At 44.2% G+C, this 21007-nt stretch overlaps 1 protein-coding gene across 4 annotated transcripts in view; it reads left to right on the top strand.

The window, feature by feature from the left end:
- The window catches only part of DLG3 (discs large MAGUK scaffold protein 3), a 1213683-nt gene that overhangs the window by 122615 nt on the left and 1070061 nt on the right, over positions 1-21007 (top strand). For all 4 annotated transcript variants that reach the window (XM_069209533.1, XM_069209549.1, XM_069209524.1 and 1 more), the window contains exon 2: positions 16666-16797. In XM_069209533.1, the coding sequence (XP_069065634.1) occupies positions 16666-16797 (132 nt within the window). The remainder of the gene's footprint in view (positions 1-16665; positions 16798-21007) is intronic.

Genomic DNA, 21007 nt, shown 5'->3' with positions numbered 1-21007 from the left:
GCGCATTCCACAAGAGGAAAGGCGGCTACTGCTGCCCTCCTTAATAATGTTCCAATCTCTGAAATTTGTAAGGCTGCTACATGGAAGTCTGTACATACATTTACTAGACATTACTGTTTGGACTCAGATGCAAGAGCAGACGCCCATGTTGGGCAAGCTTCTCTGAGGAATTTGTTCGCATGATACATATCTATTCCTGCACTTCTATTGGACAGTCCGCAGAGTCAAGGGATGGGCTTGCTAATCTATTCAATGTTTATGACTATTGATGAGGATCCCCTGGAAGAGAAGGATAAGTTACTTACCTGTAAATCCTAGTTCTCTTCCAGGGGTATCCTCATCAAAGTCATAAACAACCCACCCTCCTCCCCGGACGCACGTCTCCTAGAAGTGCAGGACAGACTAACTTTCAAATCGGCTACACAGCTTGTCACCGTAAAAAAGTACTGACCTAACTGTGAACCAACTGTCACCTCTCCTTCACCCCTGAGGCATGGTAGGATACTGGAGGTGCTCAGGGTCTTAAAGGCACGGTGCCAAAGTTTTTATGGTTCTCCTGTGTTAACCTGCATGCAGCCTATTGGCTAAGAATGCTCCATTGTTTTTCAATGTCGTTTTTTCTCTTTTTTCTCTGATGATTACTACTGCTTATTTACCTAGGCCCAGTTGTAGGGCTTTGGTAGATATTTTTTCTCTTATTGTAATTTTGAAAAGATTAAAAAATAAAATAAAAAACTCCATAGAAATAAAGCATTTTAGCCTGTTTATGATTATAGCCTGCATTGCTGTTTTACACATGTATATATGAGTTTAGTATTAAAATTTGTCTACTAAAAATGCTGTATATATTTTTCGTGCATATTTCATACTTTATATGTGTGTATTTTAAATATGCTCCGGGGTCCCCGCACAAGGGCGGGAATATTCAATGTTTATGACATTGATGAGGATACCCCTGGAAGAGAACTAGGATTTACAGGTAAGTAACTTATCCATCCTGACACACGTACCTATGCAATGAGCACAGCACCTGCGCACCATAAACTATTATATGAGCACAGCATCCTGACACCAGTACATACGATATGAGCACAGCATCCATGCACCAGTAACTGTACTTGCGATATTAGCTATCATCCTTACACCAGTACCTCTGATATGAGCACATAATCCTCACACAAGTACCTGTGATATGAGCACAGCATACTTGCACCAGTACCTATGATGCAAGCACAAGCATCCTTGCACCAGTACCTGTGATATGAACAAAGCATCCTCGCACCAGTACCTGTGAGATGAGCACAACATCCTTGCACCAGTAACTGTACCTGTGATATGAACAGAGCATCCTCACACCAGTACCCATGACCTGTAGAGCATCATTCTACTTGTGATACTCGCACCATCACCTATGAGATGAGCACAGCATCCTCTTACCAGTACCTGTGATATGAGCACAGCATCCTTGCACCAGTACCTGTGATATGAGCACAGCATCCTTGTACTACCAGCCATGACCTGAATAGAGCATCATTGTACTTGAGATACTCGCACCAGTGCCTATCAGATGAGCACAGCATCCTCGTACCAATACCTATGACACAAGCACAAGCATCCTTGCACCAGAACCTGTGATATGAACAGAGCATCCTGGAACCAGTACCTGTGAGATACGCACAGCATCCTTGCACCAGTACCTGTGATATGAGCACAGCATTCTTGCACCAGTAACTGTACCTGTGATATGAACAAAGTATCCTCGCATCAGTACCTGTGATATGAGCACAGCATCCTTGCACCAGTAACTGTACCAGTGATATGAACAGAGCATCCTTGCACCTGTACCCATGACCTGTAGAGCATCATTCTACTTGTGATACTCGCACCAGCACCTATGAGATGAGCACAGCATCCTCTTACCAGTACCTGTGATATGAGCACAGCATCCTTGCACCAGTACCTGTGATATGAGCACAGGATCCTTGGACCAGCAGCTATGCTCTGAATAGAGCATCATTGTACTTGAGATACTCGCACCAGTACCTATCAGATGAAAACAGCATTCTCGTACCAGTACCTATGATACAAGCACAAGCATCCTATCACCAGAACCTGTGATATGAACAGAGCATCCTTGCACCAGTACCTGTGAGATGAGCACAGCATCCTTGCACCAGTACCTGTGATATGAGCACAGCATCCTTGCACCAGTAACTGTACCTGTGATATGAACAAAGTATCCTCGCACCAGTACCTGTGATATGAGCACAGCATCCTTGCACCAGTAACTGTACCAGTGCTATGAACAAAGCATCCTTGCACCTGTACCCATGACCATCATTCTACTTGTGATATTCGCACCAGCACCTATGATTTAAGCACAACGTCCTTATACAAGTAAATGTAACTGTGATATGAACAGGACATCCTGACACCAGTACATACGATATGAGCACAGCATCCTTGCAGCAGTATCTGTGATATGATATGAAGAGAATCCTGACACACGTACCTATGCGATGAGCACAGCACCTGCGCACCATAACCTATTATATGGGCACAGCATCCTGACACCAGCACATACGATATGAGCACAACATCCATGCACCAGTTACTGTACCTGCAATATTAGCTATCATCCTTACACCAGTACCTCTGATATGAGCACAGAATCCTCACACAAGTACCTGTGAGATGAGCACAGCATCCTTGCACCAGTACCTGTGATATGAACAGAGCATCCTGGCACCAGTGCCTATGATATGGTCACAGCATCCATGCACCATGAACTGTAGCTGCAATATTAGCTATCATCCTTACACCAGTACCTGTGATATGAGCACAGCATATATGCACCAGTACCTATGATACAAGCACAAGCATCCTTGCACCAGAACCTGTGATATGAACAGAGCATCCTGGCACCAGTACCTGTGAGATGAGCACAGCATCCTTACACCAGTACCTGTGATATGAGCACAGCATACTTGCACCAGTACCTATGATACAAGCACAAGCATCCTTGCACCAGAACCTGTGATATGAACAGAGCATCCTGGTACCAGTGCCTACGATATGAGCACAGTATCCCTGCACCAGTACCTGTGATATGAGCACAGCATACTTGCACCAGTACCTATGATACAAGCACAAGCATCCTTGCACCAGTACCTGTGATATGAACAGAGCATCCTCACACCGGTACCTGTGAGATGAGCACAGAATCCTTGCACCAGTACCTGTGAAAAGAACTGAGCATCCTGACACCAGTACCTTTGTATGAGCACATCATCCTTGCACCATTAACTGTACCTGTAATATTAGCAGAACATCCTTACACCAGTACCTGTAATATGAGCATAGCATACTTGCACCAGTACCTATGATACGAGTACAGTGTCCTTGCACCAGAACCTGTGATATGAACAGAGCATCCTGGCACCAGTACCTATGATATGAGCACAGTATCCTTTCACCAGTACCTGTGATAGGAACAGAGCATCCTGGCACCAGTACCTATGATATGAGCACAGTATCCTTTCACCAGTACCAGTGATAGGAACAGAGCATCCTGGCACCAGTACCTATGATATGAGCATAGTATCCTTTCAGCAGTAAGTGTACCTGCAATTTGAGCACAGCATCCTTACACCAGTACCTGTGATAAGAACAGAGCATCCTTACACCAGCACCTGTGATAAGAGCACAGTATCCTTGCACCAGTACCTGTGATAAGAGCAGAGCATCCTGGCACCAGTACCTTTGTATGAGCACATCATCCTTGCTCCAGTAATTGTACCTGTAATATTAGCAGAACATCCTTACACCAGTACCTGTAATATGAGCACAGCATACTTGCACCAGTACCTATGATACAAGTACAGCGTCCTTGCACCAGAACCTGTGATAAGAACAGAACATCCTGATAGCAGTACATATGATACGAACACAACATCCTTACACCAGTAACTGAGATTGAGCACAGCATCATTACACCAGTACCCGTGATATGAACAAAGCATCCTGACACCACTACCTATGAAATGAGCATAGCATCCTCTCACCAGTACTTTTGATATAAGCACAGCATCCTCTCACCAGTACCTCTGATATGAGCACAGTATCCTTTCACCAGTACCTGTGATATTAACAGAGCATCCTGACACCAGTACCTGTGTATCAGCAGAGCATCCTTGCACCAGTCCATGTGGTATGAACAAAGCATCCTCACACCAGCACCTATGACCTGAGCACAGCATCCTTGTACCAGTACCTGTGGGATGAATAGAGCATCCTCACATCAGTATCTTCCGTATGAATTGAGAATTCCCAACCAGCACTCCTGAGATGCATAGACCAGGTCATGGACAGAGCATCATCCTGTGTGTGATCAGAGGAGCCCCTCTCAGTACTCTGATGTGATTAAAGTTCTCAGTCAGCAGAGCCTGTGAAGTGATAGGAGCCCCTCTCAGTACTCTGATGTGATTAAAGTGCTCAGTCAGCAGAGCCTGTGAAGTTATAGGAGCCCCTCTCAGTACTCTGATGTGATTCAAGTTTTCAGTCAGCAGAGCCTGTGAAGTGATAGGAGGCCCCCTCATCAGTGTCTCTGATGTGATGAGGGAGCTCCCTCACCAGAGCCTGTGATCTGATGGTCAGAGGGCTCCCTCATGTGCTCCCTCACAAGTACATGTAATTAGCATGTGTGGGCATCATGCCTTCAGTGACAGCCTTTTTTGCCTTCTATGTGGCCATCCCAAGGTTGCATGGAGTAGAACTTGGAGTGAAGATCAGGGCAGTTGGATAGACACCAGAGAAGGGTCACCAGCGTCGCACTGTTGGGCCTTGGTTCACTCCTGGAATAAAGCTATTATTCTACAATTAATGGGTGGCGATTATTGTACTTAACAATTTTGGCGACAAATGTAACTAAGCTCTGGGCCCACGTTGGCTCGGAGAAGGAAATTCTCCAGTTAATAAGGACTCAAGGTTTTGAGTACGAATGATTCACTAATTCCCCCCCCCCAGAATCCTGATGGTGGTGACCACAGACAAGGAGACACTTGGAGTGGAGAACCTAAGGTGCTGTGTGTTGTTTACGAGAAGGTCTACCATGGGGGCAGTTGTGAGGCCGATGAAACAGTTGCCTCTTGTCGAGTGGGCGTCGTGTGCTCCTGTGTGCGCTCCATTGTTGTGATGGAAGTGGTCCTGAACGTCATCCCATAGGGTCACCTACTGTGACTTTACGCTGTGCCATCATGGAAGTAACAGCGTCAGCTGCAAGATAGGTCAACCTCTGTATTAACACTGAGCACTGGCTGCTGGGTGGGATCTGAGTGCAAACGCGCCTCATTTGCATCATGACTCCATCTTATGTACAACTCTGCAGGGCGTGTTGTTCTTTGATTTTGAGGGAGGCAGTAGTCATTTTAAGGTGGAAAGGATGTGCAATGGACTTCAGAGGTCCTCCTGATTTTATTGCGCCTTATGCATGTGTTTCTACAGTTTCCTTGATGTATTGGAATGATCATTTCTCAGTAAATTTTACCAGTTTGTGGAGGAGTCGAAAACGGAATATTGAAGATCAATTTTAAGACAGCTCTGGTGTGCGTAATGAGCACTTTCAATTCCCCCCCACTCCAAACCTTCATGCTTTGTGAAGGAGAGCTAGCACTGAAGTCGGAGGAGTGGAGGGAGTACATCAACATCTGTATCTCAACCTTTGAGAATGAACAATTTTCACATAAAAGGAAGAAAAAAAATCTTTTGCTCTGTTTGGGTCCTGGGCAGCTCAAGATTTATAACCGTATGGACAAGAAACAGAAACACCATGATCAGAGGAGGTATTTCTCATACCCTGGAAGGCTTGGATATCTACTTTTCACCCACGGTGTGTGGTAGATATTGTCAATTTACATTTTGTATCAGGGCAGAAAGCAAGGCAGTAATGAGTAAACAGAAGACTATGCTCAGCAGTCAGTAAACTAGCGTTGACGTGTGGGTGTGGTGACCTGCAGGAAGAACTCATCCGTGATCAAATAGTAATGCACGGTAACAAGCCCAACATCCAGGAAAGGTTATGATTTAAAGGGGGAGGAGACATAAAAGAAGTGGCTGCCTTCTTAAATCAAGCAGAATTTGAGGGGAGCTGCACAAGAGCAGTTTTGAATGCTAATGAAGGAAAGTGAGTAGTGGGAAAGATTGTAGTAAAGAACCAAGGGCCAAGTAAACAGGGGAAGGAAGAATGAAAAAAGGAACCCTTGGGCAGAAGTTATGGTGGTAAACGCAAGATTGACTATTTAAGGGGAAGATACTTTACGTGCAGAATCTCTGACCAGCAGCGGGTGACAAAAGGTGTTCTGCTTCTAACCAAAAGTATTTATGTTGTGGAGTGAAGGGGTATTTCTTTATGGTGTGTAGTAGAAGCAAGGAGACCACAGTTCAAGGTGGGGTGGGAAAAGTCCCTTGATGTTGCAAGTGCCTTGGAAGATACCAAAGAAGACACTTCAGTGTTGTTAAGTGTTCAATAAGAGGTTTTGGGGTAAGTGACATTATCAGGAGGAAACCCACGTGCCTTGGTAGTGGGTGGAGTGAAGGTGAACGCGGTTTCCCATTCTGGCTGTCTTTACTCCTTGTTACCAAGGACTCTGGGGAAAAGCTGTTTGTTGAGGGTGGAAGTCAGTGTGCTGAGATTAAATCCCAGAGCTGCACAGGTCAGCCAATGGACTGGCTGGGGTTCCAGAATCTCAGGTTTGAGTTTAAGGACAGAAGGGTGGAGTGTTAGCTACACATAGCTGAGAAGGTGCCATCTTGTGCCGGGATGGGAGGACCAAGGAGAGTAGGTCATGTTGATGGGCCCCATTAGTCCTGGACCTGTTTAACTGGATGAAATTGAAGAGCAGACAGGCAGTGAAAAGGCTCAGGCTTTCCCTGTTATGTTTTTGGGGGAAATTGGAAGGCTGGGTGGGCTCATGCATGCAATCATTTGTAAGGAGGGAGCCTGGACTTATGTTTATAAAGTGAGGAACGTTCCTATGGCAGTCAGGGAAGTGGTTGTTTTGGAGTTAGAAAAACCTAAAGGATGCTAGGTATTAGTAGAATCCTCTGATTGGGTGGTGCCACTGGTCTTGGCATGCTAGGCCAATGGCTGTGTAAGATGGTATGCTCATCTAAGAGATCTAAACAAAAACATACTAGTTGATGCCTTTCTGTTGCCACACACTGGTGAGTTGCCAGCTCTGATTAAAGGTGTGAATTGGTTTTCCACCCTAGACCATACTGCTCCCTGCCATCAGTTTCCTTTCTATCCTGATAATAAAATATTAACTTCATTTATTACACTAGTAGGGTGTTTCAGTTTTTTTTTAAGGGTTCCTTGGCGATGGTGGAAGCAATGTTCAGAGACTCACGTACACAGGCTTTAAAGACAGTATGAATGTTATATTTATAGGTAATTTTGGTGATGGGAAGTACTGAAGCAGATCACAATAGAAAAGTGAAAGATGTTTTGAGAACCCTAGAAGAGAAGGGTTTGGCAGTGGATTGTGTGAAATGTGGATTTTCTTAGAGAAGCGCAATGTACCTAGGAAACATGGTCAGCGGTGTTGGAATCACTCCAAAGAAGTACCTGGTGGAAGCTATTGGATGCACCGTTTTCAGAAATCTAGGGTGATGTTTGAGCTTTCATGTGGTTAACCAAATTTTATTTGAAACTTGTGAACATTTATTCTGGGAAAATGTATCATATCAGACAACTGTTGAAAGTAGGTAAAATGTGTGGTCACAGGAGTGCAGGCAAAGTTTGAGGGCATCAAGGCAGACATCTGTGGGGCTCCACAGTAACAGTGGTTTGGCCCAAAATGCAGGAGTGTGATAACAACAGTTGCTAGTGGAAAAATGCTGGGGGCTGTTTTAGCTCAAATGGGTGAAAGTGGAAGGGAAAATGTGATTGCTTTTGCTTCCCGTGACTTGACACCTACAGAGGACAAGTACTCTGCAATGGAGAGAGAGAGACGCTAAGTTGTGTGTGAGGTTTAGACCATTTCTGACAATTGATATGGGGTTCTCCTGTACTCTTATTCTGTGATCATAAACCCCTTGCCAAAGTACTCACACCAGGGATAATTCAGCACTTCTGCACACATTGCTTGTATAGCCATGAAACATCTGGACAATAATTACAAAGTACAGTACATGCATGGTGTAAGGAACAAGGCAGCAGTCAGATGCCTTTACCTGTCAAGGAGGTCCCCAAGTCTGAGTGGGATGACTGGCTGTGTTGCCCTGTTAGGTGGCGAGGATCTACAAGGTGTGTTTCAACTGGAATAGAAGGATGGGTTGGAGAAGGAGAAATCATTGTTAAAGGGTATATACTTTGTTAACAAATGTTGACCCATTAGAAGAATGTGGGGAGGGGCTTGAATGCCTTTTTGGCGGTAAAGAACAAACTGTCAGCAGAGAAGGGTTTGTTGATGAGACAGTTGATTCCTTCCAAACCTCTGTGAGAGAAGACAGTAACCATGTGCCATCAGGGGCCTTTGGTTATTGCTGACTTAAAATGTAGAGTTAAAGAATCATACTGGTAGCCTCGAATGAACATGGAAGTGGAAAGAACAGACTGAGATTGTGTGGAGTGCAATAACTCGGATAAATCACAGATTAGCTTCAGCCTGCTACTGCACCCCATAGGGCGCCCCAGTATGTCATGGGAAAGGTTGGGAATCGATGTTATGCAACCAACCCAAGATGTTACCCAGCATGAGAGAAGCCCCACGATTGGCCTGAATGGGCTGAAATGTTGCTCAGTTAGGGAGAGGGACCTTGCGTTTTGTCTCCACCAAGCTGTGCAACACAGCTTGGGTAGAAAGTTCTAAGTACGCATGTTGGTTTGGCTTGTCTAAGACAGCTGGCCAAACCAACATGCGCACTTAGAGTGCCCTAAGCCCTTCTTTCCCCGCTGATGCAGAGGATGCTGGCCACACCCCGCCCTAGAATGGCAGACTTGCAGTGGCTGGCTAAGCGGAAAAATAAAATGATGATAAAATATTGTTATAATCATTTTATTCTTCTGCTTTTTACTGCCTCTCAGCAGTGGGGCAAAGTTCCTCCACCATAGCGGAGGGGCCGCCCCTTGGTGGACCATTTCACCTGGTGGCCAAAGATGGTAGTAGTGCCAATGGAGGCTGGGAGCACAGCAGTAAAATGACAGTGTGTTTCAGCGTGAAGTTTTGAAGAAGGTCATTGTAAGTGACAATGGGTAGCAGTTTGTGGCTGAATATTTTCAGCAGTTTGGGAGCAGGGATAGTATCAAATATAGGACTACGGCAGTGTATCACCCTGAAGAAAATAGTATGGCTGAACGCTTTAACATGGTGATGCAAGATGTTATTGAAGTGCCAAAAAGAAATCAACTAGGTTTTGAAAAAGTGGTTAGACATGTTGTGGGCCTACAGGATCACCCCGTGTAAGAGCACAGGACATAATCCTTTTGTTGTAATGAAGAATTAGACAACCCATTTACCATAGACACTTTGGGCCGGGTGTCTAAAGCCAGAGTTGTTGAGGCTTCACCGTAAGAAAATAGGAAAAAATTTGCCAGAGCACAAAGTGCGTATAAGAAGAAGTTTGATGAGGCTCGTGGCGTGAAGGAGGCGGATGTAAAAGTGGGTGGGAGACAAGGTCCATGTTAAGAAGCAGGGCATGGTGAGGAAAGATAAGGGTAGAAGTTCCTCTTCACTTTGGTTCAAGAAATGCTGTGTAATTCTGGTCTATCACGTGATGAGAGAGTTTGGCATGCCAGCCTCTTGTTAAGGTGCAGGAGCAAGGAGAAGGTTGAAAAGGGATCCAGTGAAGTGAGCTATGGTTGCTTGGGTAATGAAGTTTGTAGAAAGGCTTGGAAAAGCAGTTGGAGGAGGAGTGCAAAGGAGCTAAAGATCCATTAGTGGTGCCTGGAAGTGAGAGAGTTGAATGAAAGGAAGGTTTGGAAGGGTCTTTGTCATACCGAAAAAGTTGGAAGATTTTATGTGTGAGTGAACTGTGGAGAGTAACTCCAATCTGATGTTCTGTCGTAGCAGTTAGTTTGCTTGCCTTGCACTTGTTAGGTTTTCATTTGTATTTGTATGCAGCCGCTTACCTTGTTTGATCTGGGAAATTATTCTGTCTGCTTTGCCTTTGTGTGTGGGGGAGGGGGTGGTGGTACATTTTTGTTGGAATAGTTTATGTTGGGAAGGAACATATCATTTTGTGGTTTTGGGGGGAAGAAGTATGGGGTTGAGTAAGCATGGGGATCGCTCCTTGAGAGACACCGTTGCTTGCATTCCATGTGATCATTCCAAGGTTGCCTGTGCTACAGCTTGGAGAGCAGGTCAGGGCAGGGGGAGACACTGGGAAAGGGTCAGCAGTGTTGCACTGTTGGGCCTTGGTTTACCCACGGAATAAAGATGTTATTCAACAACTTACTGGGTGGCGATTATTGAAGTTAACATAGAGTGTCCAGCCACCCCACTCTTTTGGCTGGGGAGGAGGGATGCTCCTGTTCAGGGGTCACACGCAAGGGTTGCTTGATCCTTTCTTTCTACTCGGCCTAGATAACAGTCCCTGTTCCCTCCTGTCTGTAGTGTCCTGCATGATTTAGAACTGAACCTTTCTGGCACCCTGAGGTCTCTGTCTCAAGATGACATAATCTCTAGACTAGAATGTAATGAAAGTTTGGTTTATAATGTAGCAGTTCACAAGTACACGCAGAGGAATAAAGAAGTGTGATTTACAGCTCTGTGTGTGGCCTGGTCATTCAGCAGGTACCAGACTGGTGAGGACGCTACACTGTCTATACCTCATGGACTAGCATTGGCAGGCTCATTCCTTTCCCGCACACAAAGGGTGGCATTCCACTTCCATAACTGAATCTAAAGGTTCCCATGAGAAGCCATCTGATCTCGGTGAGACATAACCACATCCCGTTAACCCCCCCAACACTGTGCTCTGAGTCACCAAGAGCACAAAAGCACACTCTTTGATCCCACTTGTTCATGGTGAGGGGAGTGGAGACCACACACTCACCAAGACCATCCATGGCTGCCATGTGGTTCCTTCTTTTTACAGACACATGTTTTTGGTTGTCTTTGTATAACATAAATGATTCAAATACAATTAGACATGTATTTTACTTTCTAAAAATCGGATCACAGTAATCAGAAGCAGTCTCGTGCTTGAAGGTAATGTGTAACACCCCAGCCAGCCCCAGGTTTTTTACCCAATAGCACTTTGCATGCTGGGAGCTGTAATTTTGCTTTTCTCATAGTTCTTCCATTGTAATGCAACATTGCACAGGGTGAGCAGTATTTTTGTCCTTTTTATGGTGCGTCCTGGCAGACAATTATGTGAGCATCACAAGGCCCACTTTTGGGAGCCAGGACTACATGTTTTGATTGGGCAGATGTGTGTTTCCACAAAAAAAGTATTTGTCTTCACACAGCTGTGATCATTTTTTTATTGATCCAACTCCTTGAGTTTGAACTTTCAGGGTCACACGGATGACATGAGAATGTTTTTAAAGTACTTTAGATAACTAGATACATTTTCTTGTATTTCTCTTGCAGCAGCACAGATGGAGGGAGAGCAGTCGATGACCTACATAGATTTTTAGGCCTGGCTTGACAGTGCAAGCGGCAGATGACCTTTTAGCCTACACCAGTATTATTCTGCAGTTCTTTGCTTCCACACAAATACTTATCAATTCCCATGCTATTTACTTGTAATGCTTCACATTACTGCACAACATTCCTTTAAAGCCAGGCCTATTGGCATTTCCTATGATGACTGTTTATTTTGTTTGCACAGCACAATCATCAGAGCTTTATGCCTTCTAGGGGCTCTTGAGAGAGAGTGCAAGCTTGCTTAGAGCTTCATATTTTTGTGACATGCAGGCCGATTTACCTTGACCGTATCACACCGCATAGTGCTAGGTTTCGAAAGAGGCCCACCAGACCAAATTCAGGTCCACTAAACCCAGCAAGTTGATTGTAGCCAGCAGCGGCCTGCTGCCACATAACTCAAGGGGAGGGGTGGGGGCATGATGCGCAGACAAGGTGAAGATAAAACACACTTACTTACTTTGATGCTTCCATTTCTGCCGCCTCGCTCATTGCTTCTTTTGTCCTCGTGGACAGCAGCACAGGCTCCCCAGCAATCCTGGCGCTGCTTTCATGCTAAACCTAGCATGAAACCAGCCTCAGGATTGGTCTGAGCGGCTTGGTCAGCACTCAGGCACAGTCCTGGGGTCTATACAGTTTCTTAAGACCGGCTATTAAACACAACCGGGCCTGAGATGGCTGACCGAACACACATGCGCACTTAGGTGTACTCTCTCCTCTCCCTCCTTCCATGTCCCATGGCCAGGCCCCACCCCTCCCTGCTGGCTGAGTCAGCAGCAGAAAAATAAGACTACTATTGTTTTATTTTTCTGCTGGCTGCTCAGCCCGGGGGGCTCCAAAGCGAAGGAACTGCCCCTGATAGCCTGTAGGAGGCAGAAGGGCCACTTGGCTGAAAAGTGCCCGTCTCCTCTGCACTTGTATTTGGTTCTGGAAATCACCAGAAGTTTTGCTTGGTCAGAGTTTCGGGCTGGGTGAGCAGTTAGTGTTGCATCTCGTGCTTTGGGTATAGATATGAGTGAAACCTAGAATCATGGAGGAGATTTTAAAAGCTTCCCTGAGACCTTGCAGAAAGCCCAGAAATCAGAAAGCTCTGCAAAAACTAGAATACCGTCCCTCGAGGAAGGTCATCATGACATGGTCCTGTTCTCAAGACAGCATGTCAGATGCGAGCAGCTCATCCAGTCCCTTTTTTTTCTTTGCATTCTGTGACTTGTATTTGTAGATTCAGAAAAGCAGACCACGTATACAACATCTAACAATCTAACACCCGCTTTGATGCCCGGATGACAATCCACGTAACATCCTTCAAAACCAGTCTGATGAACATGGCTGGCATACAGCCCATGTAAACAGACACAGACTCACCCCTTGCATCCAACCGAAGGAGACAACCTACCACAGACAACCATCACAAGTCACGTAGTATTTGAAAGCGAATGGCCAACAAACCCTCGCTCCTGCACTGAGTGGCCTTGTGGATGGTGCAGCACTATGACTGTCAGGACCAAATGTGACTCCAGGAGCAAACTCAATGAAGTCACAAAGAACCACGACATCACACAACTGTCCCGATATCTAGGAACGTGAAGGATAAAGAAACCATCTCAATCTAAGAAGAAAATTGGACTGATGTAAATTTCAAGAAGGTTCTGTACTGTACCTAAATATTATAGATTTCTGAACATCCACATTTCGGGCTTACTTGAGCCTTAAGAAACAAGAACAGAAGAACAGAAGAAACGAAGATGAACGGAGTCATCGTAAGGGCATTGGTAACTCTTCTGTATTCAAAACGCTTGGTTGCGCACTGTGCAGCAGATACCAGCAACTCATGGATTCTCAGAGTGGTTTACTAGAAACCAGGTCGCAGCACCTTCTTCCTGAAGGATTCATATACTGTTACCTATCCCCTCCAGGCACTGTCAAGGAGGCCATCTTGCTGGGGGATAGCTAGCAAGCAGTAGGTGGACAAAAGCAACAACAAATGGTCCCCAAAGATTGAGAATCTGCAGTTCCTTCAGCCTACAAGACCGGGCCTATGTTAAGACCTCATTTTCATATGATATAAACAAAGTGATGGCTTGGAAATCATTCTGGTCCACACTCCATGAGATATTCCAAGAAAGTAAACTGGGTGGACTTCCATGTAATCCGAACTACTCAACCGCTCACTAACCTGTAGGGAAAAGGCCATAAACCTGAAAAGATCAGGTCTACATATGAAACAGACACGCCTTGCGGTAAAATCCACTATCGGTCTATATGCTACCTCAGAGCAGTAACAAGCATGAATAAAAATGATTCACAGATGGAGTCAGCAGTGCATCAAACTATACTAGAGAACTATTCCAAATTCACCAGGAGGCCTCAAACCAAACATAAAAAATGCACATCTTACCTCATTGCCGCATCAAGAATATCTCCTGCCCATCTTTACATGAAGATCACATACGATGAAAGTTTTTAAAACTACTAAGTACCCCCCACACACCCATTACTGGCCCTATATCACCACATCCAGATGATAAGCAAGTCTGTAGGAGCAGCTTTCAAAAACTACCATGATTGCCAGTATGGCTTAAATTCCTTCTTGCCCTGTCACCGACTTCACTGACCTGATCAACACCTTGACCCTCCAAGCTCATGCTCCATACCATCATTGTGAGAAAGTGCCTCTTTTTGTTATCCCCCCTTTTTGCGTTGACTTATACTGCTGCGTTTTGAACTCTGCAAATGGGACACTGCTGTCCAGCCCCTTTTATATGCCCACTGAAACATGGGGAAATAGGCTAACCCACAAGTGACATATTTAACTTTACAGTAAAGTCATAGTTTATGGTGCAGGCAAATGCACAAATGGCATACAGAGTTAAATATCCCTGTAGACTGCAGGACATATTGTGCCATCCAACAGAGTGACAAGGAAAACCTGGCTCCAAACCTACCTGGGTAGCTTGATTTCTGTGGCTTTTAAACCTGCTGGTGAACTTGTTGAATTGCTCTTTTTCGATAGGAAAGAACCCTACTTTTAAATATTATGTCACCCCTAAGTAGTGCTTATATCTCACAAGGTCGGGTGCCCAGTATTTAAAAGAGCTCATTTAGGGGGTTATTCTAACTTTGGAGGAGTGTTAATCCGTCCCAAAAGTGACAGTAAAGTGACGGATATACCACCAGCCGTATTACGAGTTCCATAGGATATAATGGACTCGTAATACGGCTGGTGGTAAATCCGTCACTTTTCCGTCACTTTTGGGACGGATTAACACCTCCTCCAAAGTTAGAATAACCCCCTTAATGTTCACATGCATCTGCAGTGACTAGCCCTCAAAAGGTATTTTCACTGTTAGGACTGTGGCTGTCTAAACACTAAAGTTTAGTAAAAAAATAATAAGCCTGCTAACTTTGGATTGGGATAAGCTACAGAGACAATTAAACCACTATTTATAATTATTTATAATATGTATTAAAATCCAATTATTGTTGATGTTTACTAAATATTTAGGAAAAGTGACTTTTTTGAAAGCTACACCTTACCTGCTTAAATCTCCAGTAGGCTATTTAGCATTATGCAGCAGCTAGACCCTATTAGTACTCCTCCTTAACGAGGAGTGAAAACTGTTCCCTGAGCAGGAACAAAGGGTCAGACCTTTTGACAAGAAGACCTGGGGTGAGTTGTGAGATTCCTCTCAGCCCAGGAAAGACAGCTGGGGAGGGTGCAGGAGCTTCATCAACATAAGGTCTTACACCCGCCTGCCCTGGGGAATTATGAGCCATCCTTCCTCTATGTCACAATACCATTACCAATTGGAACCAATGGTATAGGTCTTGTAGACATCTAGAAATCCTTGCATCCTAAAGAGTAAAACTTTCAAATCTTCTTTCACCCAGTGATATGTTGTAATGCCATATTTTGCTTCCATCTATCACAGCATACAGCATGGGGAAATTGGAAATCTTATTCCAGCCATTGGTACCCTTCGGTGGTCACAGCGATGTCATACACATAGAAAATAGAGCACTTAAAACACAGGGACAATCTTTACTTTATTATTATTATTATTTTTTGTGTCTATTTTCTTTGTCGAGGATTTGGTATCTCCATGTGCACTGCGGACGAGCTGCTCGCATATCTTGTTATCCGTGCATCATGCATATATTTAATTGTTTCATGTTGGTAAAAAACATTCTAACATGGCTGTCAGTGTGTCAGCGTGCATCAGCAGGCCCGGGTGGCTGTCTTTGAATCGTTTTTGTTACACCTTACAAAAAAATCTAAATTGTCCACCTGTCCTTACAAAACTATTTCAAAATGGCCGCTGTGCATGCGCATATGTGTACACACTGGGAACCATCTTCAAATGCTTTTTATTAAGATATAATGAAAACCATTCAAAGATGGCCACTTGTGCATCCACATGCATGTATGAGTGGCCATCTTTGTATGTTTTTTGCCCTATGTCAGAAAATTAATTAAAAGAAACAAGCTTTGACAAAGCTGATAGCTTGGGAGCCAAAACCCGACTCATTGACTTTGCCAAAGCTTGTGATAGCCTGAGCGGTAAAATATTATTTTAAATCTGAATTTTAAAAGTAAATTTTAGTGGCGTGCTTGAATAATTAAACACTATTTATTTACATGAACTCACAGTAGCACAATCTGGTAGGATTTTTACTTTCCAGACTCATATTAAATTGCAGATTACACATGGTCTTTGGCTTCATCACAACTCAAGGAGACTGAGTTGTTATATTTGCCCAATGCAGTGCCTCCCTAATTATATCCATTAATAATCCAGCTTGTATCCTGTTTTACACGTTTTTCAAAGCTAAGTAGAACACATTGAACTGACAATACCTATTGACCTGCCAGGGTAGAGCTTTCAGGGTGGTTCTTAGTGTTGGTATGGTGTTGTTTTGGGGGGGGGGGTGGCACGAGTGGATGATATGGGAAGGGAAGTGCCACATAATTTGCAAACTGTCACCCTCTTCACTTTTCATGGCCTTCCTCTTGCAGATGCCCATCGGGCAGTAGCACTCCTGAGTAAATACCAGGCCAACATGATGTCTCTGAGCGAAGAGCAGCTGAAAGCTTCGATTGGCGAAGTCTTGCAGATCCTGGCCAGCGACCTCTTCCATGCACTCCTAGGTAAGTGTCCGTCCTCTTTCTTCCAAGGAAGCCCCTGACCCTTTACCTGTGTGGTAATTATAGTTATTGAGGGAAAGAGGTAATTCAGTTTGTAGTGTGGTCTATACATTGAGCAATATTTTCTATAATGCATTAGGCACCCGTTCACAGCATCCACTCCTCTATGGTGCAGCTTGTTTTGCTGCCACACTTGAACTTTCTTCCATGTTCGAGTAAGATGCTACAAGTCAAGTCAATTATACATTATTCCTTTTGTCCTTCCAGAATGCACCTGGACAATTGTAGAGCGCTCCCCTGTGCTTTTCCTTAATTGCATAATTTAACAATAATGGTAATCTGCTGACGCTCAGAAGAATTGTCATGATGGCTCCTATATTGTTGGGTTATAGAGGCCATCATGCAAAATGTGCTGCCAACTCTAACTTACATGAGTAGATTAACTGGCCATTGAGTTAGGAGGAGTTGGAGGACCATATGACCTCACCAAGGATACCCCAGCAGCACATGAGGAACCATCTCATTTCTGGTAACCGCTCACATTTTCCCAATGCCTCTGATTGTATCATTGAACCATATGCCTGCCCCAAATACTCTATCTGCATTTAGAACTCTCTACGGACTGGGGCCATACTGGAACTTAGGTGTCCAAATGGGAGTGGGGCGCAGGTGCGAAGAGGCGCTGGAGAGACATTGGTTATTTGGGAGATCATAGTAGTAAGATGAGATTTGGTATGAGTTAAAGGAGAGATGGAGGAAGGAAGAGTCTCTAGAAATGTAAACATCCTTCGTACAACATTCTAGCTTTCTGTTCTCCCCCTTGTTGAGAGGCCATATCATTGGAAAGTGGCTGTCTGACTCTGATACAGGCGGAACCTTTTTCAATGGACCTGCTTTGTTGAAAGGTGAGTTGGTTGCACTATTATTATAGGCACAAAAGAGAGGCCCCTATGGATTATCTGACCTTTGATGATTTTGTGGCTCTCAAGTGCGGTAAGTTTCCTGTAATGCCGCGGATGGGCTCCGACCACCAGACCATCATGGTTTGGCCAGAATAGTTGTCCTGAGACTCAGTTTTTGTGATAGCTCCCAATATCAATAGATAAAGGGAGTAAAACAAAATGTAAAAGGGAATAGGTTGAATTAGGGAGAGCTGCTGTTACAAAGAGACATCACTACAAACCACCCTTGGATTTGGAGCCAATCGAACGCTTGCTAAGGCAAATATAAATTATTGCTTCAACAATTTCAGTTCCAACAACTGAACCTGAAGAAAGAGTGTAGTCTTTGGTTTTATTTGGAGTGGGCTTAATCCCAAAAGAAGCAATGTAAGGAGCTGAGAGAGTCTGTAGGCAGTTATTGTAGTAGGAAGATGAAACAATAGAAGAAAGCAGTGCTTAATTTGTGCTGGTGTTTTCCGGTGCTTGGCACTTAACTGCTAATACCAGAACTTATGACAGTGTGCCACATGGTGGCGCTATTTGTTTTACTTGGGAATTAGCACAACAACAGTTGTTTATTAAGTCAATATGCATTAAAAATGACTAATATCTGCCCCCAAGCCATTCTTCTAGCTTTGGGGGCCTGAAATAGTCTTAAGTGCCACATTTGTAAGAGTGTGATGTTAGTAGTTGTGTTTGTACTGTCATCGGCAGAGCTGGCTGGGGCAATGGATGGTGCAAGCTGCAGTGTCCTGAGGAGGGCCCTGACACTTGTTTCTTACAAATTAAGCACTGGAAGAAAACCTTTCTGTGACCTTGGCTTTGGAAGATGGTATCGAATGTCATAAATTCAGGTGACTCTCCTACTTTTTGGTCACCTGTTCATAGGGCTGCAGTCATGTGTGCAGTTGTATAGATTTATTCTGGACAATCTCGGTGCAACCACCTATCTTAGCTCTGGCAAGCTTAAGCGGTTTATATTTTTAATGCTTAATTCTTTGCCCTAGATGACAACCTTACATCTCAGATTACCGAAACCTATTTGATGTCCATAATAATTCCAATGATATGGTTCCTGATGGGCCCACGTTTTTATCTGGATTTTTTTTTAAAGTACATTTAAAAAAGGAAATGGATGAGCCAAGGTATTAGTCACTAATTTCTCTTCCGCGCCTAAAATCTTTGCAAATACTCATACTTGAAAGTTTGGACTAAAAGGTGGGAGAACTAAAGTTATTACCTCTGGAGCAGGCAGTATTTGCCCTATCCCTCGTCCATTCCTTCAGGGGCTTGCACCGTGGTTTGTGTTGTGTGAGTAGACTCTGAAGGCCACCATGTGCCTCTTTTCAGCTTCTGCTTGGGAGTTGACTGGGCTGCTTTAAACCTCCTCTTCGAAATGCTTGTAAACCACGGTGGCTATCAGCTGACATTTTCAAAATCTGTAGTGTATTAGATGGCTTGTGATTCTACTGAATTTAAGTGTGTTTAATTTGTTTTATTACAATGTATTTTGTTGACTGCAATATTGATCATGGTACCTTGATGTGGCGTAATTGCCAGAGCTGCTGCTTTGGAGCTTGGGGAACCATTGTCGAGTCTCCACGTCGGCTCAATATCCTGTGATTCTGGACAAATCACTTAGGGCCTGGTTTAGGAAAAGTGAATACTCCATCACAAACGTGACTGATATCCTGTCCACCTTAGTATAATAGGATAATTATAGGGCAGACGGGATATCCGTCCCGTTGTGACAGAGCATTCCCCTCCACCAGAATCCAAATGAGGCCCTTAATCTCACAGTGCCTACCAAAAATCCAATGTGTCCTTGTGTAATGTAACTGGTGCTCATGTGAAACACTTCAATACCTTTGTTTCACGTTTGCAAAAAAAAACAACCTTGTTTAAATAGACATTAATTTGTCCAATAAATCTTTTAATTAAAATACAATTGTTATCACCCGAAGCTATCAGACCAGGATGTTCACAGCTTCTACTTTCCAATCATGTTCCTAGGGAAGATAAGCTACATAGCCCACAGGGGTACTTGCCCCCTGCTGAGATGATTCTGCAACACGAGAGTGACATCAGAGCCCAGTGGAAGGCCCTGTGCTGGGACAACAGCTGAACACTTGGGTGCCACAGCCCAGGTCCCTGCAACATTATGCAAGTTCACAAATGCCTTTTCTCATAATCCCTCAGGGACATGAGTCCGGGGAGGTGACCCACCTCAACCCCTGTCACCCATTCTACATGTTCTTGTACACTGGAAAATGGTTGAATGTTCAAAGTGTATTTAAAAATATCATTTGAGTGATAAATCATGTGGTGCTGGAGAGACATATTACTCATATTATCACTTTGGGGCGCTACTCGGATTTCAACTATGGCTGTTATCTGTTTTCATGTAGAGGCATTTTGAATTCATAATTCTGTGTTTACTTTACTGCTGATAGCCCTGCTGGGTGCACTTATGCGATCACTGCTGACAATCTTGGATGGGGAGGTCACTATTACATCACCAATATTAGTAGCTTGTTGGGGGGGCTGAATTTTAATTGAACATAAGTAGCTCATAACAGAAAAGAGTGGAGCCCCCTGCATCAAACAGTATTGCTGTTCAGCTGAAAGTAAATGGCCGGGGCCACGGCGGGTCCTGGAAAGAGTCATGTTATCAGTTGTACTTCACAACTGTCAGTATGACAGCCTGCAGACCTGCCCACTTACACGGTGCCACCGTGCTGTGTCACACGATATCGGCTCCCTTCACACAGTCACCCGGTGAGGAGCCAACATCACACAGTGGCAGGGAAAACTGGCTCGAAACCACTGCAAAGAGGTTTCCTGCTTGTTTTTTGAGGTTTTGAACAGCCGATGTCTATTAAGCACCCCAAGACATTGACACTATTATCAACTTTTTTTTATTTTTTTTATTTTTTTGCAGAGGGGGATTGGTTATGGTGATAGGGTGATAGTTCCCTTAGGTACTTCTTAGCATGAGGCCACACCTTCCTCCAAGCCCCTCTCCTCTCCTAACACGGAATTTGTTTTCTTTGGCAGGTCCGAGACTGCCCCTTTTTCAAGATGGAGGTTGTATTGTAGCTTGTTACCTCCTCAAATTATTTTGTAGGTTCAGGTGGACAAAAAGAGGTGGTGGTTATTCTTCCAAATTCCATAGTACTATCGGAACCCTGCATCCATGTCGTTGCAAAGTCTCTGGAACTGCTGACAACTCAGTGCATCCAGGAGAACATACTTTACATCAGAATGAAAAC

Source organism: Pleurodeles waltl, chromosome 2_1, assembly GCF_031143425.1.
Source record: "Pleurodeles waltl isolate 20211129_DDA chromosome 2_1, aPleWal1.hap1.20221129, whole genome shotgun sequence".
Lineage (NCBI taxonomy): Eukaryota > Metazoa > Chordata > Amphibia > Caudata > Salamandridae > Pleurodeles > Pleurodeles waltl.
Note: the sequence above shows the minus strand (reverse complement) of the source record. Positions and strands in the feature narration are given on the sequence as shown.